This window comes from Coregonus clupeaformis, chromosome 31 (assembly GCF_020615455.1).
Source record: "Coregonus clupeaformis isolate EN_2021a chromosome 31, ASM2061545v1, whole genome shotgun sequence".
Taxonomy (NCBI): domain Eukaryota; kingdom Metazoa; phylum Chordata; class Actinopteri; order Salmoniformes; family Salmonidae; genus Coregonus; species Coregonus clupeaformis.
In genome coordinates, this window is record NC_059222.1 from 16,247,120 (window position 1) to 16,272,197 (window position 25,078).

The window sequence follows — 25,078 nt, forward strand, 5'->3', positions numbered from 1 at the left end:
ACCTGAGCTCAATTTGGAGTGTCATAGCAAAGGGGTGTGAATACTTATATAAATTAGATATTTCTATATTTAATTTTCTATATATTAGCAAACATTCCTAAAAACATGTTTTCAGTTTGTAGAGCATGGCGCTTGCAACGCCATGGTTGTGGGTTCGTTTCCCACGGGGGGCCAGTATGGAAATTGTATGCACTCACTAAGTCGCTCTGGATAAGAGCGTCTGCTAAATGATTAAAATGTAAAAAATGTCATTATGGGGTATTGTGTGTAGATGGGTGAGATAAAAAAAATAATTTATAATATTTTGAATTCAGGCTGTAACAAAAAGGTACTGTACATAGATACCTACATGTACACAGTCTCCCTTTGTAAAGTGTCTCCATAAAAAAAAAAAAAAAGAGTCACAGTCTAGTTCCTAACATTTATTGCATAAATACTTCTGTACATCAATTTTTATCATCATAAATCAACAGGGTGGACAGAGTTTAACATCCAATAACACAGTAATACTGGAAAGTATTCCACAAGATCTGTTTCCACAGCTTATAAAAAAAAAAAACTACAACAAAACAAAAAAGGACAGAATGAAGAAGAGTAGCAAGTCTTATTCCTCTACTGCGGCGCTCGGCTGCGATCCCTTGGACTTCTCTTTCAGCTTTTCTGCATAAAACTTAAACGTCTCCTGGAAAGCGGGGGTCAAAAAATAAAAGTTAACCGATAGTAATCTAATAATATGGTAATTTAGCAGACGCAGTTCATAGTAACAGATATTCAGTATATGATAGGGAACAACCAAAACCAAAGTCTGTACAATCTACAAATTAACACAGTGTGGGTGTGGACTGTATTAGTGTATTTGTTTGTGTGTGTGTGTGTGTGTGTGTGTGTATCGCAAATCATAGCCAGGGCTCACTCCCCCTTCAACAAGTCCACCGCACCCCTGGGTCTAACTAATAGACTTCTCCATCCAATCACGGGCTCTTGTTTCATCTCCAAATCCTGATTAATACACAAATAAGGGATTTACACTTTTCCTCCCCTCCCTCTAGTCCGCCTAATTAAGTCCTGCTTTCAGGCTGAAAAAAAAGTGGGGCTTTTTTGGGAAGGTGAGTGCTTTCAGGAGATTAACGTTGCTGTAACATTGTATATTCCCCTATTAACCGTGTAATTAAAGTAGATAAATAGCCGTGTTGGCGAGAGGGCCTGACGCGGGCCGCGCCTCAAATCTCCCCTTATCTGCTCTCTCAGGAGACCGCTTTGTACTCCAGCTAGAACAGCAGTCTGAAAACAGGAGGGTGGAAGAGGGTGTAGGGAAGGGGGGCACTACCTGAGATTGGTTTGTTGAAACTTTAAAGGTGATTTGAGAGCTCTGAAGACTGTTCTCAAAAGGATAAGGGGGTGGGGGGGTTATGTTTGACCCCCCCACTCTACTGTGGTAGTTTTGCAACGTGGCTGTACCTTTCCGGCAGATAGTGAATAATGCAGTGAGCCTGTGATGTGAGTTCTCTCTGCATCTCTGTGGGTGAGGGGGTGGGGCTTCAGGGTGACTCTACACCCCCCTAGGGGACATGGCATTGACAGATTCTGCTCTGCAGGGGTGTGTGTGTGTGTGTGTGTGTGTGCAGGGCAATGTAAACAACTCAAGTGGTTGACCTAGTTAGTGAGAACTCCTGGAGTGCAGTGTGAATACTTTGGCTGATTGCCAATTTGCCGGTGTTGTGTTAATGTACCTTAATGTCCTATGATTCAAGTGCTGTACCTGATAACTCCCTACCTCTCTTACCAGCTCATTACAACATCATAGTGCACAACTCACTGACATCATTCTGTGCCAAACAACCAAAGACTTGCACCAAAAAAAAAAAAAGAATACCACCGCAATCAAAACAGATATCACTGTAATACATAGTAATGTGTAGGTTACGACTGCAGGCATAATCCAATGCAAGCCACAAAACCCCAGATAAAAGCACAAACATGTAGAGAATGGAGCAGAGGCCTTCTGAATTGAGGCTCTCGGAGCAGGCAGACTGTTGGCTCTGATTACGCCCAGTGATCCCACCAAGACACACACACCCTGGCAGACATTAGGTCACCAGTGGAAAAGATGCCAACCCCAGTTAGGGCTGGGGTTTGTGCGGCCGGGTATACTGCATGTGTGTGTTTTTGTGAGAGTATATGTAAGAGTGTGATTTGTTGTTCTGTAGCCCAGTAGACAATACAAGACCTCAGCACTAGGACAGTCTTGTGGGTATGACATTGCAGTCAGGTTTGGATCTTCTTTCCAACAACCAAATGATATTCCTAGTTTAACGCTCATGACATAGACACTATTATGGCATTGAGGTGGCAAGCAGAGCACAGTGTGTCTATGTATGTGCACTCACAGGGGGCTCAGTAAAGGGGACGGTCTCTCCTGCGTTCCTGTACAGCACGGCAAGTCTCTTCAGACACAGCTCATCAGCCTCCACTCCCTCCGTCTGCATCTGCTGGTACAGGGTCTTAGCTGACGGCAGGTCGTTGTCCACACCTGGGTTTGTGTGTGTGTGTGGATGCATTTCCAAGAGTGAGAAAGTTGATGCGTGAGGTCAAAAAGTGTTGAAGGAAAGAGAAAAACAGAAAAATGTGTTGACTAAAAGCAGAAGACAAAGAGAAGTGTTAATTGTACCACTTTGTTACCTCTGACCACTTCTTGACCACCAGGAGAACTAGCGCTAATAAAATAGTCATGCTCCCTGTGAGGAACAGAAGGCCTGAAGTAGTTCAGCGTGTCGCGTTTAGCACGCCACACTGGCTGAAGCAGAACCAGTCATTAGTGAACATGTGTTCCTGTTCTCCAAAAACACCTCTCAGGTTCCAGCAGACGCTGTCTGCTCCCTCTTGCCTCATGCATATTTGATCTGCTAGCTAATGACGACTTAGCTACAGGCCAGCAAGCCGAACGACGCACCCTGTTTAAGTTCCCCCACTATAGCTTAGACAGGCCAGGGAGCCGAGCACCGAACTGATGTACCAAAGCTTATTATCCTGTCCTCTTCAAACAATGTGTGGCGTCCTCTACCCAACATCACTAAATTGAGTGTGATTTGACTGCATCGTGCAAAATTACAGTATAATACATAAGTTGACCATTTATATTGAGTATTTCCTATGTATGAGTGCATTATGTCAAATGGTAAATGATCTAGTCAAGGGTTCCCCAACCTACGGCCTGCGATCCGAATTTGGCTCGTGGGTGATTTTATTTGCCCCCTACCAAAAAATATGTTTAATTTTTTGTTATGTTTTGGGGACATAAAAAACCAAGCGAATTAGCTCCAAGTGATTTACATTTGGGAAACCTGTTCCAAAGTATTCCCACACATAATAGAGAGATTTATGTGATCGTATACAAATGAAAGCAAGGTTTGAAATGATTATGTTTTAGTCAAATATTATCAGTTTGGGCTTCTTGCGGTGACTTTGCAGTCTACAAACTATTTGTAATTATGTTCCAGCCCCCTGACCACCCGCTCAAGAAAAAAAATCGTCCCTCGGCTGAATCTAGTTGACGATCCCTACTCTAGTCTGAGCATGGCTTTACACAACGTTTTACCATAGCACTTCATCAGGTAGGGATACAATGTCTCCTTCTCTGTGAAGTCTGGGATGAGAGTCATCAGGGTCTTGATCTTGCCCACCTATAACAGATAGACAGAGTTAGATAGATGCCACAAAGTCATAACACTCCTTATATGATAATACTATAGGGAGGCAGGTAACCTAGCGGTTAAGAGTGTTGGGCCTGTAACCGAAAGGTCGCTGGTTAGAATCCCTGAGCAGACTAGGTGAAAAATCTGTCGATGTGCCTTTGAGCAAGGCACTTAATCCTAGTTGCTCCTGTAAGTCGCTCTGGATAAGAGCATCTGCTAAATGACTCAAATGTAAAATATAATGATGATGCATTTCTCCAGGCACTTTAAATGAAGGAAAATAATAAATAACCCATTGGTTCAGATATGATCTAGTCTGGTTGGAGGAGCTGGTTGTACCTGGCCTGGTTTCTGGGCCAGCCTGGACATGTAAGAGACTAGAATCTCCTTCTGTTCAGCCACAGCATTACAGCGCTATGGAAAGAGAAGAGACAGGTGAGAACAGAGTCATGAATACAACAATGACTAACCAGGTTTCCATCCAACCTTTCTATGTGAGTAAAGGACATGTCGGATAAAAACAATGTCACGACAGGAGTGATGGAAAAATATAATTTGTCGGTTAACTTTCCATAGGTGGACAAAACCGAATATGCTAGACAAGATGGGATCTTTTTGTATCTGTAAAATTAATTATGCGAGAAATGGCGGTAGATATAATTGCTATAATAACCATCATATCGAAGTAAACTTCAGGTCATGCGATATGGTGTGTGGTCCTCCCACTACTTGGGAAACCATGCAGTTTATTAGGCTCCATATAAAAACCAAGTTATGATGACCTTCACAGGGTGGTGAAAGTGCACGGTGATAAGCTTGATGCTCCTTTCCAATAAATATCAAGGGTCTTATTCTGGTGACATGATGATCGATGCTTGGCTGCCGTTTGACAAATAAAAATTATCTGGCTCTTTTCCATAATCTCATCACGTAGGTAGCCTACCTGCCCTGTGTCTGCAATATGTTGGCTAGAGCACAAGTGCCAAGACCAGTGAGCACATTCGCTATAATGCAACATTTTGTGACAAAACCATCAGTAGAGTTGAAAATGCAATGTAAAAAAAAACTTTGATTTTAACCGCAAAAGTTATTTTGATGTGCACTATGCCGTCACGCACAGCCTTTCATCCACAACAAGTACATTTGATGGAAACATCTCTGGTGGGAAAATGCGGGATTTGAGAATATTTGCCAATTAGATGGAAACCTAGCTAACGACCGTGTAGAAACAAATGCAGACATACACACGTGCATACAACCACACAAAGACACAGCAATTCAGGGACATGTAAACAAGTGTACATGTACTGTAGGAGTGCATCTCTGCTTGTGAACAGGTTTCTATTTGAGGTGCCGTGCGTTTTGTGCTCTTAAGTGTTTTTGAATTGCTTTAGCCCTTTCATTATATCTCCCTGCACTCCATACAACGGTCTGCAGTTATAGGTTAATTACACCGTTAATAGGGTGTCAGCCAGATAACTACTGATTTCTTTATAAAATTTTAATGTACAGTGCCTGTTCACTTTAAAGTATAATTATCTACACTTAGCAACATAAAGGGGCTGATTGGAATCTGTACTACGCCGTAGCATTCTAGTGGGTAATTTACTTCACCACCTTTACTTTCTGTCATTAGCCAATTACCAGAGGCAGGAAGTGAGGTTGGGGAAGTAGCTCTCATAACAAGGAGAGAATGAGAGAAACAACCAGGGTTCAAACCTACGGAAGAATGTATGGAAACAGGCTCTTTATTTGAAAATAAATAAATCACAAAGCATTCAAAGCAGCCATTTTAAATGCAGGGTGATGATTTAGAAATACTTTTTATATAAAACAATTGAGAGATTTGCTTTGGGCTGAAGATGTAACCTTAAAAAATAGGTAAGAAGTAAAGACTATGAAAAGTGTGTGTGTCTCTCCGAGTGCTGCATTAAACCTTGCCGTGCTCCGAGTCTTCTCTGGGTTCAGTGGCAATGAGGTCACATTACAAGCCAGTCGTGAACGGCATGTGTTTCTTTCCTTGGGTGGAATTAAAAGCAGAGGCCTCGGAGGCTTTTAACCGCAGCGCAGTGTAGCAGCGTATTAAACAGAGGGCCAGAGTCACTCAGCGGCAGAATGGCTTTAGTACAATCAGGCAATTAGAACAACACTATTCCACTTCACTTACACTCCCCCACTCTCCTCTTCTCTCCAGTCGCTCTCTCTCTCTCTCCGCTAGGACCTGTTTTATCCAAAAGCCAGACTGGCCGTGACGCAACCTCCCTGTATCCCTGATCCCGGACGAGCATACTCCCTCACGACTGCTTAAAAGCTCTGGATAAGCTGGGAATGTCAGAATATCTCTACCCCGAACCCCAACCTCCCAGAGTAGGTCTGGGAGGACCCTGCCTCACTGACTTCTGGTCCGATTCACTTCTTAATGATTTCAATCAACACACTTGTCATCTGCCTCGTTAAAAGCTTTTCAGAGTTTAGTTAACAGTTTCTTCTAAAATAGAATCGTTCCCCTGTTACCTTACAATAAACCTTGAAGAGGAGGAGGCAGTAGAACTGCAGAAATGCCAGCAAAGTTGCTACATATGCTCAAGTAGATGCATATTACACGAAACACAGATTATTTTAATTTGGCTTTAATTTCTTATAAACTTAGATTAGTATCTGTGTTCATTTTCATGTCTCTGTTGGAATCAACCATCTTGTTAATCATTGAGCAGCAGTATAATTACATGTGAATTCAAGGGGAACATGATCTGGAGGAGTGTGGCACCAGACGGTCTCGTTTGACGTTCATGTGGCTCGAGCAACATTTAAATTACATATAACTGAGCAACCGATCCATCTTGCATATTTTCAAAGTAAATTATACTCATCGACCTTTATGTGACGTGAATGTGATCTATATATCCTTTGGGTGGTGGACCATCCTTGATACACACGGGGAAACTGTTGAGCGTGAAAAACCCAGCAGTGTTGCAGTTCTTGACACACTCAAACCGGTGCTCCTGGCACCTACTACCATACCCTGTTCAAAGGCACTTAAATATTTTGTCTTGCCCATTCAATTGTCACAAGGCTTACAAATCCTTCTTTAACCTGTCTCCTCCCATTCATCTACACTGATTGAAGTGGATTTAACAAGTGCCATCAATAAAGCCGGGTGTACACTACACAACTTCCAAATCCTAAAATCACTGAACCTCTCACATTAAACAACCATCTTTCCTGTAGTTTTCTTCGTCTTGCCAAGGTAGTGTTGCTCACACTAAACGATATGGCAGATGGGGGGGGGGGGGGAGTCACACACTACAAGATTCTTCACTTGGTCGTGAGGACTCTCGATACCACACTGTCTCGTGAAAACAATGTGATGTGATAAAATTGAACGTAGCTACAACGAGATTTGGCTCAAAGCATCCGCAAACGTTTTCAGTCAGACATTCACGCTTTCCATAAAGAGTTGAAATATCTAGCCAACATTTTGAATCGAATAACATTGCTTGTGAACGTTTTGACACTTTGGCAAGAACAAACACATACTAGTAGTAGTCCTAGTAGTAGTCCTAGTAGTAGTCCTAGTAGTAGTCCTAGTCATCACTCCTGCTCAAGAGTCTACACATTCTGGGTGATGAAAAACAACTTCATCATCTCACTGGTTTCTTCTCCGGCGAGCTCTCATTGGCCATTGCTGATCATCGTTCTCAAAACTTGTCGTTGCACATCTCACACTACAAGAGCATTGCAGATTTTGTGCCGATAAAATCAAACATGTTTGAAAATATCAGGATGTCTGGGACTGCTCAAAGACGAGATTGGTAGCCCTCAGATTGTGACCCGCTCACATTAAACGAGCATCGGTGACAGCCGCGCGTCCCGAGTAGGCAACGACATGGGGATTTAGTCTCCGATCTCAAAAACTTGTCTGGGACTGCTAAATCGGGCTCAAAATCGTGCTTGCGCACACATGAACACACACACAGACAAACAGACAGCCAGCCACGAGAGCTACACCCACAGACTAATAGTTGAAACTGGCTGATGTCACTGGGTGAGTGGGATACTTACGGCCAGCATGAACTTGGCGTCCTCTACCATGTTAGCCTCCAGCAGCTGTAGGAAGAGGTCTGACGCAGCTCTGTACGATGAAAAGTGATTGGCCAGCCTCTCTGCCATGGCACTCACTACACAGAGACACAGACAGGGTCACAATCAACATAGATCTCACTCAGCAAGGTTAATGAGAAGATTGATCTTATAGGGTATACAGGTTGGTACGCTGCTTGCGGATGGGCTGTTCCAAGAGTATCAACTACTGCAGTAAATTATATATGAAAGTGGGGACAGTGTTGGACATTAAAGACACATTGTTTTACTGCATTGTGTGTAGGTGGGCGGTTGAGGTTATACGGGTGTTGGTGTTCCTTACATTTATCCAGAGCAGCGCCGTTGTTCTCCTCCAGCACCTTCCTGAAGACGAAGGCCATGCTGGCAGCCGGACCCTGAGGCCCATCACCCTGTGTGTAGACAGCCTCCAAGCCCTCCACTGCAGAGTGCAAGTCTCCACTGAGAGAGCGACAGAAAAGATAGGCATTTAGCTAGGTCAAAAACAGAAAGAAACCGACTCCAGTCTCTTCACTGATTCACTGAGACCTCAATGTATCTGCTGGGGGAAGTAGCAGCAACAGAACTTTCTGGGAAAGAAATAACCAGTAAAACACCACAGTGACAGAGATAGAGGTCGATGAGGGCATACAGGGAGGTATGATTAAATATTCTCTAAATATGCGAGTAGCAGAGAACCTCCTCACTCCTCCTCCTCATTTGTCCAAACAGAGAGAAAGAGAAAAACAAAGTGCATCAAACTTTTATCGGCCGCATTAGCATTCTTGCCGCTAACGGTGGCATGGGGGTGTCATCCCCGCCTAGCTCCCAGAGCTGAGACGCAGGATGATAGGACAGCGGAAGTGAAAAGGCACTCATGCCCGATTGGGCAGCGCTCCCTGCTCTCGCCCGCCTGGGCCTGTCAGGATGAACTCTGACCCCCCCAACCCTATCGGCCTAAGCTGCTGTGACACGTGTGGGATGGCACGACTTGAGCCGAGCTGACTGGTTAAGAGGGAAGGGTCCAGAAAGCAGCGCCACATTTAGAGATGGACCTCTGTAAATTATTCAGACTCAGTCACAGCGATCACAATGAATTCAGGCCCAGATTAAATCTTAATGTGGGCTGGTGGAGAAGGAGAGGGAGGGAGGTAGAGGGAGGGAAGGAGGGCAGAAAAGGACAGGGAGGGAGGGGGAGGGAGGGATGGATGTGGGAGAAGGAGAGGAAGGGAGGGTGGAGAAGGGTTAAGTGTTATTAGCTTGTTGGGGTGCCAGGTTAGGTTGTTCAGATTTGGTGAGTTTAGCCTATTTGGTTGTGGCAACCTCTTCATAAACATTCCTCTGCGTGAGCACATCAATGTTAACCGGGCCATTGTGTGTGCTGTATTCCCCTAGGGTATTGTTAACCCTCTGGGTCAGGGATCATCAACTGGATTCAGCCGCAGGCCAATTTTTCTTGAGCAGATGGTCGTGTGGCCGGAACATAATAAAAAAACATTTTTAGACTGCAAATTGACAACAAGAAGGCCAAACAGATATCATATTTGACTAAAACAATCATTTCAAACCTTAATTACATTTGGGGACATTGCCCTGCGTAGGGTGCAGTCTTTCGGATGGGACGTTAAAACGGCTGTCCTGACTCTTAAAAAAAAATATTCTCATCAATCTACACACAATACCCCATAATGATAAACAAAAACAGGTTTTTATAAATGTTTGCATATTTATAAAAAATATACAAACTGGAATATTACATTTACATAAGTATTCAGATCCTTTACTCAGTACCTTGTTGAAGCACCTTTGGCAGCGATTACAGCCTCGAGTCTTCTTTGGTATGACACTACAAGCTTGGCACACCTATATTTGGTGGAGTTTCTCCCATTCTGGTAGAGTGGCCAGACGGAAGCCACTCCTCAGTAAAAGGCACATGACAGCCCGCTTGGAGTTTGCCAAAAGGCCCCTAAAGACACTCAGACCGTGAGAAACAAGATTCTCTGGTCTGATGAAACCAAGATTGAACTCTTTGGTCTGAATGCCAAGTGTCACGTCTGGAGTAAACCTGGCACCATCCCTACAGTGAAGCATGGTGGTGGCAGCATCATGCTGTGGGGATGTTTTTTAGCGGCAAGGACAGGGAGACTAGTCAGGATCGAGGGAAAGACAAACGGCGCAAAGTACAGAGAGATCCTTGATGAAAACCTGCTCCAGAGCGCTTAGGACCTCAGACTGGGGCGAAGGTTCACCTTCCAACAGGACAACGACCCTAAGCACACAGCCAAGACAACGCAGGAGTGGCTTCGGGACAAGTCTCTGGATGTCCTTGAGTGGCCCAGCCAGAGCCCGGACTTGAACCCGATTGAACATCTCTGGAGAGACCTGAAAATAGCTGTGCAGCGACACTCCCCATACAACTTGACAGAGCTTGAGAGGATCTGCAGAGAAGAATGGGAGAAACTCCCCAAATACAGGTGTGCCAAGCTTGTAGCGTCATACCGAAGAAGACTCGAGGCTGTAATCGCTGCCAAAGGTGCTTCAACAAAGTACTGAGTAAAGGGTCTGAATACTTATGTAAATGTGATATCAGTTTTTAGTTTTTTATGAATTTGCTAAAATGTCTAAAAACCTGTTTTTGCTTTGTCATTATGGGGTATTGTGTGTAGATTGATGAGGGGAAAAAAACGATTTAATAAATTTTAGAATAATGCTGTAACGTAACAAAATGTGGAAAAAGTCAAGGGGTCTGAATACTTTCCGAATGCACTAAGCGCTTGGAGTACCTCAGTAGGTAGAAAAGTGCTATATAAATCCAATCAATTATTATTTGTATACGATCACATCTCTCTATTATGCATGGGAATACTTTGGAACACACTTCCAAAATTAAAATCATTTGGAGCTGATTTCCTGGTGTTTTTATAGTCTTTTATGTACAACAATAGAAAAAATTGCTCAGAAAACTTGGGTGCCAAATAAATTGGGTGCCAAATTCGGCCCACGGGCCACCAGTTGGGGAACCCTGCTGTGTATTGGAGGCCAGGGTATTTTTAACCCTGCAACCAAGTGTTAACAGAGAGAATAAAGAAACAGGTTTACTGCAATGCTACTGAAGCCCATGAAAACGGCATGACAATACCCCTTCATAAAGCTGGGAGCGATTGAGTGCTAAGTAGGTGAGTTAGATGAACCTTACTTTTTGATGTGTGCCAGGGCAGTGTTGTTGACAAAGACCATGCTGGAGAGGTTGAGGGGTGTGCCCAACCCCTTCATCAGAACCTCCACTTCCTGGATGCCCTGGACATCCCCATGGCTCCCGAGGGATTGCACCAATCGTGTTACGGACAGTTTTGAGGGCACCTGGTCTCCCTGCAGCATGGACTTGAGCGTGGACAGGCCATCTAGGGGTGAGAGGAAGGCAACAGAATGTGTGCAACAAAGAAACTCAGTGTGTGTGTGTTTGTGTGTGTGTGTGTGACGCAAAAACCCACCTTTGGCTAGCCCTCTCTTGACCTGTGTGATGATGAGGAGGCTGTTAGCTATGTCATTCAGCTTGAACCCTGGAACACGGCCTAAGGCACTGAGGAACAGAGAGACAGAAGAACAGACATCAGTCAACAATCTTCAACCTTACAGCAGAGGTGAACGACCCTCCACTCCACTGAAATGGGCATAGAGAGAAGTGGAAAATCAGACTGAAACAGAGGGACAGAGTGAAAGTGAGTCCAATTGCCAATCAAGTCTGGCTATAGAAGTATTACAAAATGTAATGTAAAACATGGAACAGGGTGTTCAGACTTCTCCCTCTGAGGTGTCCTCTCCAGCTGTGTCTCTCCTCTGGGGCTGGGCAGGGAGAGAACAGTTGCTGCAGTGCAGAGACCCTAGGTAATGTCCCTTTCCCTCCATCCCTTCGTCGATCCCCTTGTCCTTTCAGACCTATTTTTTTTCATTTGAGAGCCACTAATACCTCAATCAATCTCTCTTTTATTATTACAGTCTCCGACCGGATTAATCTGGCTGCTCAATTGAGCGTTGGCCTCATGCTCCTTATCGCCGTGCCGACCGGCCGCCAGCCCTCCGCTCACTCGGGACAGATTGCTGCAGAAACCTCGGGGTCAGAGTGATTCTTATCAATCCCAAGGAAAGAAAATCCCTCCTGTCCCTGCCCTCTGGCCACCCCATCCATCTCTTTTCACCCTCTCTCTGGGGTCTCCCTCCTCTACCCAACTTCTGCTCTGACCCCCCTCCCTAATTTATCTCCATCCCAATCCCCTTAATCTCTGCTAAGCGCCCAACTGCTCAGTTATGATGCAGCCCCTCCTCCTTCTCCTCTCTCCAACCCAGCCTTGGGCCCCATCTGGCTCCAGCCGTGTCTAAGTCATCCACACGCAAGAGACTAGGCTTTATACACACACACTAGGGGAATTATTACTGTACTGGCGTCTTGATCATCTTCCCACATGATTAAACCAACCCCCCTCCCTCCCTTCTCTGATAAATCCAAGGTCTCTCACAGGACCAAAAAACCTGGGTTAACTCATACCCTATAGTGGCCTGACGTAGGGGTACCTAAAGTTCTGGAGAAGGGGGACAGTTGGGGATGAGATGTGATGTGTGTAATGTGGAAGGTATGCGTTGAGTCCTTGTGGTAATTATGCTAACTGTTCATAAACACACAGACAGACACACATAGGGAAGTTCAACAGCCACCCCAGGGCAGTGAGCGAGGGAAGAGGAAAGGAGGAGAGGATTACACAAAGACTCTCCTGCTCCAAGGGGACAGATCATGTGTTATGAGCGATGAGGACCTAATTCCACTCTCGTTTTTTAAAAGGATAACTCCTGCTACTAAGATCCCAGGACACCCCCCCCCCCAAAAAAAACACACACGATACATGACTAAATCAGCAGAAGATTGTCATTTTTTGCGCAGTCATCCACTTCCCAGAAAACCTAATTAATCTGTGGCGATACGAAGGGGCTCAAGCGCTAACAAGGCTTAGCAGAACACTGCTGTTCACATCCAGCAGGGTTAAGGGTCAATTCACAATCACTTTGTAATCTCAAACCTAATTCAAGAACCCTGGCTGCCATGTATACTGTAGGCTTAACCTGTGACAAACCAGACTTTGGCTCTGAGTGTGGAAGTAGCCCACTGTAAAAGTGTGTGGAGTCACGGTTGGTTTCTTTGTCAGATCGACTGGCAGATAGAGAGGGGGAGTGAGGGAGAGGACACAGGACGGACTGACTGACGGACACGCACACAGGACAGACAGACTCACATCTCTTTGACCACCATGGCGTCCTCCATACTACCTTCGGCCAGCAGAGCCCGGATCAGACTGTCGTAGGGGGCCGGGCCCAGGGTCACACCCTTCCTATCAACATCCTTCAGCATACCATAGGCCTCTGGACAGACCGACAGAGGAAGAGAGAAAGAGAAATGGAGCAGGAGAGAGGGATTGATATCAGAGATCACCATCCCATGTCTCAGTTGTCATGGGACGGTCTGTAGAATAGATTACCCTGTATTAGGAGAAGCTCAGGAAATCCCCAATATTACCAATGGAGGTCTGGTAGCAATATCAACTCCCCAGGGCTGCGTACCTTTAGCCTTGCCCTTCTTGCAGAGGGTGAGAAGTCTGAACTGGTAGTCAGCAGGGCTGTTCTCTGCAGTAGCAGCCTGGGTGCTGGCTGACTTGGTGGCTTTGCCCTTTGACCCTTCAGGCTTGGTCTCTGCCTGTGCCTCTGTGTCTGCAGCCTGCTCATACCACACCTATGGAAAGGTAGAATACAACACACTGAATTACAACTATCAAAACAGCCACTAACATATGGGTCAATATTCACACGATACAAAAACACAATGGTCCCTATGATACACAAACGATAGCAACGCAAGAGCAGACATATCCATGCTTATCCCATAGAAAAAGTGTGTGTGTGTGTGTGCGTGCGTGCGTGCAAGTGAACGTGTGTGTTTCATAATTCTACAATGAAGTATAGAAACAGAGTCGCAAATTGCATATCACAACCCATTCATAACATATCTGGGGGATTGGTGCATGTCTGTGTCGAGTTCAATGTAAAACAGATTTTAGTACTTCCACAGTACTTCCATTAATTTCACTATTTTTCATTGTCATGGGAATTCTGAATCATGAAAACACAAAATCAACCAAAGGAAAGTCGGCAGAATGTTTGAATTTAGAATGCTTGGTTGTTAAGAGCCACAGCATTGATTTGCAACTCAGTTTTGGTTTCAACAACCCCAAGACTAGACGACTTGCTCCTGCTATCTAAGATTTTCAATTTTCTAAAATGAACTTCTACACCCAGCGATTTCATCAGTCCGGACCATGGATGGCACTGGCACATCAATATCTCCTTGCAAGACCATCAAATATCATCGACAATGGTAAGAATGAAATAGTGTATTCTCACTAGGATTTGGTTCACTTCCCTTTTATGTGTATTTCTCAACATTCCATGTTTAGAATGCATTAAGGTACATCTAGAACTGGTTGAACATGTGGCTTTAGGTTGGGTCCTCCTGGGTTTCTCAGAGATCTGGGATTGTGAGCGGTACTGGAAGTCCCGGTCCCTAAACATGGCCAGCTTCTGCTACCACAACCAACAACTGCCTAAGCAGGAGAAACGCAGACTGTTCCACAAACACATGGAAATGAAGCGCAAGGTGGAGTTTCACAGGAGAGTGAGGAGGGAGGATTACGAGCAGCGTATGAGCTCAGGCAACCAGTGGCTTTATACTGATGGAGAGAGAAACTGGAAGCCATTTTGAGTTGGCTGCAGAGAAGGGCTTCTTGTGAATCTCTGATGTATTTAGTAGAAGAAGTACTAAGATAAGATAGGTAGGTATAATACTTATAAGTGTAGGTTATGGTCCATTAAAAATTTCACCTTAGCTCTGCCACTGTATATAGTCATGAACCTATAAAAGTTTATGCCATTATGGGGGGGGTTCTACTAAGCTAACATATGGAATTGTTTTAAGATGGTCATACCATGGATCATTTATCTATTTGATTTAGAATTTTAGGACCCCTTTAGGTATCCCGAAAAAATATTTAAATTATTTTATATAATATTGAATTTGGCCTTTACTACTATCTCCCATAGAAACGTATTGAATAACACATTCAGAAATGGCAAAAAGACAGTCCAAAAGTAAATAATTAGGAATAAGGTTTTGATGCATCTGTCCTATATCTAAAGATATAAGAAAGCTCAGGAAATATGTTTTTTTTGTTTTACACATATTTAACCCCTTATTTTTGTAGGGACAGAACTACTTCCATTAATTTGTATGGGTTAACTTCAGATGAGTCCCGTGACACTTGTGGGGGTTGTAGAGCAAAATGGAGAACACTATCGTGAGTCTCCCCTTTCCACAGTGGGGTTAGTTTGTCGCCCACACGGTTCGGATGCTACAGACAGAAGCTAGCATATCAGCGTTACGACTTGTGGGGGTCGTATAGCAAAACGGAGAACACCGTGTTCGTGGTAGTCCTCATCTTTCCATATTAGTTTGTAGGCCAAACCGTTCGGACGCTACACACGTTTTCATGAGAAGACCGATTTTCGGGATGTCTCATAGTCTGACAAACACCGCTGTAGCTCGGCAACCTTCCACCGCAGATGCAGAAGGCAGACAAAGGCGGATGCGGTGGATTGAGACGCAGCCCATGCAAATATCTCTAGCTTAAACTGACGGATTTTGATAGTGATTTTTTTTATTATGTTACTTAGGATTGACGCACGGGTCAATAGACTGAAGGATGAAGTATTTTAACAACATTACGTTGTATCATAACCATCAAAAACTCCTCACCACAAGCTAGAACAAGTGCATTTTCATTTCACTGGTAGAATCAGGAAGTATCGACTTCCTGTGTATTTGTCTGCTCATAGTGTACCACAAGGTCCGGCATATAGCGAATGCACGCTGCACGATGGGGCCAGAGCAGGAAACACCACCCTACACCGAGCTGTAGTCTTTCAGAGGCTGGAAAAAAACGTGTAACTTTGTATTTCTAGCAATGAATCTTCCGATAGGGACATCGCTGAAAGATGTCCAAAGGCTCTATCGAACAAAGACAACCACAACTAAATGCACACATATGTAGTGTGTGATCGGTATAACAGAGGCTTCGCGAAATGCCACAAAGCAGGACTACATTCATTTACAGATCTCGTCCACCCCGTCAATACACTGGATGTGGCAAAACCCAGCCCCGCCTTCTTTGTGGCCAATTATGTGTAAAACATCTCACTGTCCTAGAAGTGCCTCGGACAACATAAAGACAAACAGAGTCTTAATGTGACATTTCACAGAATGGTTTACCAAGAAAAACGTCCAAAAGGACTAATTTGAGGTAAAAAGGAATTGGAGCACTCTACAAAAAAAGTCAGAGATTGATTTCTTATTGCTCACTTTAATCCATTGTACAGGATGTGAACAGGTGAAGGACGTTTCAACGTCAAGCTGACATCTTCCTCAAAGTGACCTGACCATCGCACATATAGTAGCTTTAGTTATAGCCTAGTGGCCCATTGAGACCCAATGTAAACAAATTATGATATGTTTCAAGGTAAATGGCAAATTATAGCACAAAATAATAACTTAAATAGTGTGTCTCAATCAATAGGCCATGTCAAAATATACATAGGTGATATTTGGGTGTCTGTGAATCCGGAGACAGAGACTCCTTAAACCTGGAGTCTGTGGGAACAACAGAAAGGACTTACTTAAAAATCAAGGCAACAACATTATAGAAACGAGGACAGTGAAAAATCATAATTTAGCCCCTTTGGTTCCACAGTGTCTAAGGAGCACTGCCAGAATGCCTCTCTGTTTTAGTTTACGTTCAATATCACCTCCTCTTGGTGAAATTTGGACGTGTTCTATGGCTACAAAGAGCAGGGAGGAAGGTGAGCCATGGTTGGCTTCGATGCAGTGGCGTGCGCCATAGCATAGTCGTTTTTTTTCTTTCTAATAGCAGCCTTATGTTCTGCGATGCCAAGTTTCAATGCTCGTTTAGTTTGACCAATATAAACAGCAGCACAGATGCATTAAGCATGTATATGACATTTGTGGTGCTACAATTAATGAAGCTTTGGATTTTGTATTCTTTACCTTTTCTCCGGGTGGTCAAAAATGTTAGTATTGGTCGAATTGTCACAATGTACACAGTGGCCACACTTGTAATTGCCATTGGGCGGGCCTGGGAGCCAAATGTCACGCTTCTTGGGTAGCTGCATGCTGTGCGTAACGGAATTGGCTAGATTGCGCGTAAGGCGAAAACAAATGCGACGGGGCAATGTTGTGAACTCTCGTAGATTTGGATAACTATTGGGGATGTTCCAGTGTTTCAATACAATGGATTTGACGCGGCCGGCACATAGCCTGTACTCCGTGGAAAAACACAAACGTGGGGGTGTTTTGTCCTGGTTTCTATTCGTGCCAGCGAGTAGGCTTTGACGTTCAGTCTCTCTAGCACGGGTATAGGCCTATTCAATGACACTCTAATCATACCCGCGTTGCAGGAACCTGTTGCGCATATCATGCAAAATTTCCCATTAAGTATAAGAATTGCGATGCGTCTTTTTTGAGTGAGATGTGTGTGTTTAGTAGACTGGGTAGGGCCCCTCGATCTTCAGTCACCCGTTCAGCGACCGGGGGAGGGGGTTAAGCTATGCTGGCCAGGGGTAAATTAGGCTAGGCATCCGGGCCAGGGAGGCTAAAAGGGGGTGTGGGGGTTGACAACTCCAGGGCGCCTCAGGTCACAAGGGTCATCGCCAAGGGCTAATGCCATCACTTTGAGTCTCATCTCGCTCCAGGCCTCCCCAACAAGCAAACAAACATGGACACAACTGGAAGGAAGCTGGAAAATTATGTATTCCAATGGAGAAATAATGTATTTTGAATCAACAGAGGAAACCGGTGCAGTCAGGCGGACAGAATGCTGGGTAATTTGGTCACATCTTTCCAGTAGCCTCTGCCAGAGTCCTCTAGCGACTTGTGCTAAAGTCCACTAAGCAGCAGACATGGTGGTATTTAGCAGTGGCTGAATTAGTTGGGCATTAGGGGCTAGTATTAATTCCTGTCCCAATGTCAGATTTTCCCAACGATCATCCCAAATTCCAATTTCCCCTAGATGTAGCTAAAATACAAGGATTTGCAGTTTCAGACTGACAGTGGCCAGATGTGCGGAGAATCAGACTAGTTCAGGGATTTCAACCAACCAGGAGTCAACCAGGACAGAGGGGGCACCATGGCAAGCCAATGATAATGACGGCTATAACACACTGAGGTACTAAAAGGTAGCGTCCTGCCCGCTATTCTCTGTGCAACAAACGGAACATTATCAGAGGATGAGCTTTAATGAAGCAAACACTGATTTGTGGAATTACTGATTTGATAGAATAAAAATATAAGGAGAGCTGTGCTTACTAGCGGTGGCAGAGCGGTAGGTGATTTCAGAAGGCTTTTTACCTCAGGCACCTCGAAGGGCACCTCCTGTCCATTACTCTTGAGGATGTCGGCCAGCATGCGCAGAGTCCTCTCTCTTGGTATCACGTTCTCCTCCTGCATCTTGGTCCAGGTGGCCTCCGCCTTGCGCCAGTCGTTTGTGTCCTCTGAAGGTGTGAAAGAGCATGATCATATGTACACACACACCAGGTCCGTCTTGAAAAATGTTATTCTCAACGAGACTACCTGGATAAATAAAGGTTACATTTTTTTACAAATTACACGCACACAAACGTGTATACACGCACACACACACAAAGATTCCTTGTTGACACATCCTGCTTAATGCTGAGAGAGCAATCAAGGCAGAAAAGGCCTAATCTGCTAAATATTCTTCAGTCAGACACTTAACTCTGGGCTGATTTGATTTGATTTGTATTCGAGCAGGCTTTATCTGACCCAGGCTGAATTGGGCAAACAGTTCCAAAAATCTTCCAATCACGAGATGTAATCTAATCATTCACTATCTGTGGACACTGGGATTCTGACCCCATTCTCTCGCACACAAAATGGCCCCGGGGTTACACCACTGATCACGCCACATTGCTGCCAGGGATTTGGGTGGCAAAGGTTAAAAGGTCATATGAGAAGAGGAGATGGAGGTAAGTAGTAGTGGCTTTAGGGATAGTTGACAGGGGCTTAATATAACCAGTCAGGGGTAAAGTGAGGTTCATCAATTTCCCCTGTTGGAGAATGTGGATTAACAATATCTGTCATCTAGTCAGTCCATCCATATAGGAAAGATCATAGAATTATGAATTAGAATCAGGGTTGGGCTCAATTTGAATTGAAGGCAGTCAATTCAGGAAGTGATTAGAATTTTTTATCCAAACATTTAAAAACTTTTGACAAATATCAGATCCTTTTCAGTTCATTGAGAAGTCATTAAAAATAGATGCCCTTTTTCAATAATTTAATTGGAATTTCAGTTTACTTCCTGAATTGACTGCCTTCGATTAGAATTGAGCCCAACCCAGATTAGAATACTAATAGAATAGTAACTTAATAGGATCTCTACGGGGAAGACAGACAGTCAGAAGAGTACGGTTGGAGGCTGAGGGGGACTTACTGCAGAGCCGCAGCATGTAGTGATACATCTCATCTCGATCACATTCAAACAGCTTGGCTGTCATCTCCACCATGCTCTCCAAAGACTCCATCTACACAGGGACACAATACTTTAGACATGTGGTGTGTGCGCGTGCGTGCTTGTGTGCGTGTTGTCTCCCTCTCACCTGGTTGCCGTTAATGCATTTCTCAGCATACCACTGAAGGCGTCCTGGTCTAGCCCTTAAACCTGGAGTCTGTGGGAACAACAGAAAGGACTTACTTAAACAAATACAGAGTGGTTTATGTTGAATGAACTAGTGCCTGATAAACCTTTCTGTACAGAGTACATAAAAAATGCAACAAGCTGAAACATACTGGAACCTCCATCTCATACGATTGAGTATTTGGTTTAATACACATTAAACCCATAAATTCCTGTAATTTCCCAGAACTGAATATCTCAACTCAAGTATTTAATATCCAACAGGATCAGAATGAGCAGAAACAGAATCACATGGAAAAGACAGAAGATGAAGGGTGTATATGGATAATACCAGAGACATATAATAATGGTTCTGGATAATACTATAGTATGATGCCCTTTGGACACGCACACTGGGAGGGTGGCATAAGCACACTATTTCTGGAGTGATACGTGTTCATATGGGCTAGGGAGGGGTGGGGTGGAAGGGGTTAGAGATGGGATAACAGTGATCAGGATTTCATCAGTGCTCCAGTCAATCAGAATGAGATAGTCCCTCGGTTCTTCTACTCTGCCCTGACATGTTAATCTGTCTATGACCAAGATCTCTCAATCCCCCTGTCTGACGGGCCCTGTGCTGCAGGACCACATCATACCACGGCTACTTGATAAAAAAAAGACCACGCATTATGGTCTTATACAACCAGCCAAAGGACAAATTACAATTTGTTCTGTTCTCCGCCGCCGCGTCTAATCTGCTTAGTAAATAAGGCAGAGTGCAAGTGGTACATTTGTTTTCTACTCCGAACAGGAAATCCCCCCCCGGCCCCGCTAGCTACCCCCTCCAGCCAGGGATCTAAGCCCCCTGAGGGCAAATCTTCCTGGGCATAAAATCCATGGTGATAAGTCCCTCTTCCTCCAGCTCCTGCTTCACACACACACTCACTCTCTACTTTTCACTTCCAGCACATATCCCAATCCCCAAAAGGACATCTAGGTCAGATTATTAAGACAATCTCCTGCCTGCTGCTTTGTGGCTTATGAAACTCAGCCCCTTTGAATACGCTGTCTGGACTAGAGTGCCACAACAAGCTCACATCACACACACAGCAAAGACAATGCAGTAGTGACTGTTGCACAAACTCACATAGCCTTTCTATACCTATCCTCACGTAAAGTCATACCACCCTCTCACAAATTACGCTCAACAATCTCAATTCCTTGTATTTGACACTTATAATTAATACTCCCCACTTATACACCTTATCCGACACCCCCCTAATGGTACCCACCCCTTAACAAAACCACCTAACCTTAACCATAACCAAAAAGTGGCACCCATTTCTATTGTATTTCATTTAATTATCTGCAATTAATCACCTCGCAATTATACAAAACAGAGTCAGCGGCTAGCCTCTCTGTTCTGACACTTGAATCTCCACTCTGAAGAGGAAAGGTCTCTGTGATAGATCTCTGTCATCCATCTGACCTCCCAGATATCACTCATTTTAATTAGTGGGCAGAGTTAGGGGGCAGAGTTCACATGGAGAGGATATCTGGCTGGGGGAACGAGAGCCTTTTCTGTTTCTGACCCACCGGTCCTACATGAGGAGACCACTTCGCTGCTATTTATAGACAGACCAGGTAGAGAGTTCTCTTCTCCATTTAGCCTCAATACAAAGCTCTGCTCAACATGGAGACATTAACCATCCCACAGTACACAACTACATGTAGTGAGTCACAAGTTGACAATATACCAGACAGAGGACCCCCTTCAGGCCTAAATCCAACTGCCCACATTTGAAAAAGATTATCATAAACATCCAAAACCAGCAGAACGTCAATAGGACTGAAGAAGGGCATTTCAGGTCAAAACAAAAACCCAAAAGAAGAGATTGAAGTTGAAATGTATAATACTAAATATTTTGTGTTGGTCTGGTATCATCTGAAGCTTGTCCAAACCTCCCCCTCTAAGATGACATGGGACAGGGACTGTGCGTGCCATTCTTACAGGGGTATTAGTACACAATAATAGCATGTCAATATTTAAGAGGGTTTGGGAATCATAGTTCATTTCCTAATTCCTCCTTATAGAAACGCAGAGGGGACAAGCAGCTTTTGGCTAGCCCTGTCCCAGGGCCAGGAGACCAGGATACATAGATGATCTGGTAAAGTTGAGAGAGTGAGTGAGAGAGTGAGGAGCGAGAGAGAGAGAGTGAGTGAGATAGTGAGGAGCGAGAGAGAGAGAGTGAGTGAGATAGTGAGGAGAGCGCGAGAGAGAGGAGCGAGACCGCGAGAGAGTGGAGCGAGAGCGAGCGAGAGAGCGAGCGAGCCACGCAGATCCAGCAGACAGCATTATTCTCATCCTGAGGAATCAGGATATTAAAAGGCGTTCAGGGCCAAATAACTAAATCGCCTGCTCCCCTCCCTATCAAGTGACCGTCCCTCTGCTGTAGATCCATCCTCAGACATCATTTTCATCTTATCCCCCCAGGACCAAAGCCTCCTCATCTGATGAGTTTTTAATAACCAGGAAGAGGCTTAGGATCTGAGGATCGGCCCTGCCTGCCAGCCAGACTGCTGCAGCCCAGAACAACAATAACAAGCACTACAACTATCTAACTTGAATAAGGATTGTATGAGGGCACAGATCTGGAAATGGTAAGGGTGTAATCCTAAACAAGATGGATTGTGTCTTTGGTCAAATTAATTTCTGCATTAAGACATATGGTTATAGCATCTGCATTCCAGCTTCGGCCCCACATATAACACACAGACACACACCTCATGACTTAAAACAAAAATACAAACAGACACACACCTCATGACACTAATCCGCACTAACTGGTATCCATCCAGTCATGCAAGTGGACAGAGTAGACAGGGGAATTGAGCTGGGAGATTAGAATGGTTGGATAATTAAACATCTGAATGGTTTTGTCTGAATAATGTTCAGTGAGGAAGAATACACTCCTGAGCTGCACATGTTTGAAGTGTGTGTCGGGGGAACGGCCTGAAAGCAGAGACGGCAGACGGACTGATACGAACAAAAGACACAGAAAACGAATCAAGCGCCTCAGAAACAGAACTTGTACGGAGCTCTTCTTCCCTAGGTACCTTCAACTAATAGAAGCTCCTCTCCACTCCAGCCGCAAAACACATCTTCAACGTGCAGCTCTGCTGAACCCCCCCCGAATGATGTTCCCCCTTAACCCTACCCCCTTAAACCTAACCAGAAACCACCTCACACAACAACCCAATCAGCATCCCTCTCCTGAAACTATGTTCGCTGGCCATCTCAGAATGGCTATATCATATTAATCTGGTTCCTGAGACATTAAACATCTCCCCAGAGTTGAAGGCATTAACCTACCAGATAACACCACAGCTACATACAGCAATGTGTTCAGGAATGTGCCTGTCTTCTCTAGCCAGTTAATATGCAAATACAAACGCAGTCAATCCTTCAATCAGAACTGTAGCTTAACCCCTGACCTGTGAGCTCCCAGGAAATTCACAGAGATAGGATTGGCTCCAATCTCTTAATAGAAACGGGAAATAAGTGACTGCTTTTCATATAAACCATTGGCCACATCCAGCACGGAACACGCTCAAACACACTCCTCTGCCTCCACCACTCTCCCATCCCACCCTCCCGGCTGGCCTATTGTGTTGGTGGGAAATGGCATTAGTTCAGATTTAGACCCAATTTAATTTAAAAAGAGGGAACTTATTACTGCCATCTAATTAAGTATTTTTTAAATAGCTGTGTGCTGTGTGCAAACACAATGGTGGTGGTGTGGCGGCGGCGTGGCGGTCCCACCTCAATGATTTTGCGGGCCTCCCGGTGGCGGCTGGTCTGCATGAAGGCGAAAAAGAGGTCGTACAGCATTGTCATCTCACCTCGCTCCTGGCTCACAAAGTCCATCGCTGTGGGAAGAGGAGAGGGAGAGAGCGAGGAGAGAGCAGGAGAGAGAGAGGTGTGAGGCTAAACAAAAAACACACACACACGGGCCGAAGGACAGACCAGCACACACACACACACACACACACCGCATTCTTCCAGTCCCTTTAGAATGGCTATAAGCTGCTTGGCTTTCAGAGCTGAAACTTCTCAAAGAGCTGCTCTCAGCAGTCTGCTCTCAATCCAATCTCCCTCTATCAGGCACTGGCCAGGTGGAAATGTGGGGGCTCATCTGCATACACACACCAGCACGCACACACAGTCTATCCATAGAGACTATCAAAACGAATACCAATGCAAACCTCACACTCTTTAACAATCTGTACATTTGAAAAGGGACAAACCCACAGAATCCTGTTTCCATCCATTCATAAGTTTGCTGAAGGATAGAAATGAAGTTAATGTTTGATAACTGACACCCTATGTGGTTGCCAGGCAGGGTAAGAGGACAGAGCAGCCCAGGAGAGTGTGTTTAAGGGGAGCCCTGTCTGACCCTGGGCAGGGGCAGTGCCACTCACAGGGTGAGAGAGGAGGGCATAAGGCCAGGGGGTGTAGAGTAGTGCTCAAAGGGGGGGGGTCCTCACCCCCCTGGCACTCAAACCCACTCACCTACAGCACACAAAGGACTTAACCCCTTCACCACCCTTTTGTCAAGAGGAGGAGCCATTCAAATCATGATCGCCAGCATCCTCCACAGTGACCTGGGGCCTGTTGTCAATAGTGAGCTCTTAGAACAGACACTACACACTGTGACTAAGGGCTGGCCAGGTAAAGTGTACATGTTACATCATTCAACTCTCTCACACACCATCTACTCTAATTGTTGCACTCCACTACATGGTCATGAATGTGAGGGAGGAGGGATGGATGAAGGGATGGAAACAGCCCAGTACATCACTGGGGACGAGCTCCCTGCCATCCAGGACCTCTATATCAGAGGAAGGCCTGAAAAATTGGCAAAGACTCCAGCCATCCAAGCCATAGACTGTTCACTCTGCTACCGTCTGGTAAACGGTACCAGAGCATTGACTGTCGGACCACAGGCTCCGAGACAGGTTCTACCCCCAAGCCATAAGACTGCTATTTAGCCAGACTGCTAAATAGTCAATTAATGGTACCCAAACTATCTGCACTGACCTAGACTTTCACTAGACTATATGTACACATTCACTAGACATACACACATACATATACACACACACAGTACTAGTCAAAAGTTTGGACACACCTACTCATTCAAGGGTTTTTCTTAATTTTTACTTTCCTACATTGTAGAATAATAGTGAAGACACCAAAACTATGAAATAACACATATGGAATCATGTAGTAACCAAAACAGTGTTAAACAAATCAAAATATATTTTATATTTGAGTTTCTTCAAAGTAGACACCCTTTGCCTTGATGACAGCTTTGCACACTCTTGGCATTCTCTCAACCACCTTCATGAGGAAGTCACCTGGAATGCATTTCAATTAACAGGTGTGCCTTGTTAAAAGTTAATTTGAGGAATTTCTTTCCT

General features: G+C 44.6%; 1 protein-coding gene across 1 annotated transcript in view; it reads right to left on the reverse strand.

Annotated features, from left to right (window-relative positions):
- Nucleotides 1-407: 407 nt before the first annotated feature.
- lrpprc (leucine-rich pentatricopeptide repeat containing) overlaps nt 408-25,078 on the reverse strand; it is a 67,260-nt gene continuing 42,589 nt past the window's right edge. Inside the window, exons 25-38 of the mRNA XM_041859023.2 lie at nt 23,418-23,524; nt 19,578-19,646; nt 19,412-19,502; nt 18,307-18,449; nt 13,398-13,566; nt 13,073-13,199; nt 11,282-11,370; nt 10,987-11,191; nt 8,116-8,252; nt 7,755-7,870; nt 4,032-4,106; nt 3,596-3,680; nt 2,388-2,530; nt 408-682 (exon numbers count right to left, since the gene is read on the reverse strand). Of these exons, the coding sequence (XP_041714957.2) occupies nt 605-682; nt 2,388-2,530; nt 3,596-3,680; nt 4,032-4,106; nt 7,755-7,870; nt 8,116-8,252; nt 10,987-11,191; nt 11,282-11,370; nt 13,073-13,199; nt 13,398-13,566; nt 18,307-18,449; nt 19,412-19,502; nt 19,578-19,646; nt 23,418-23,524 (1,634 nt within the window). The 3' untranslated portion in view covers nt 408-604. The remainder of the gene's footprint in view (nt 683-2,387; nt 2,531-3,595; nt 3,681-4,031; nt 4,107-7,754; nt 7,871-8,115; nt 8,253-10,986; nt 11,192-11,281; nt 11,371-13,072; nt 13,200-13,397; nt 13,567-18,306; nt 18,450-19,411; nt 19,503-19,577; nt 19,647-23,417; nt 23,525-25,078) is intronic.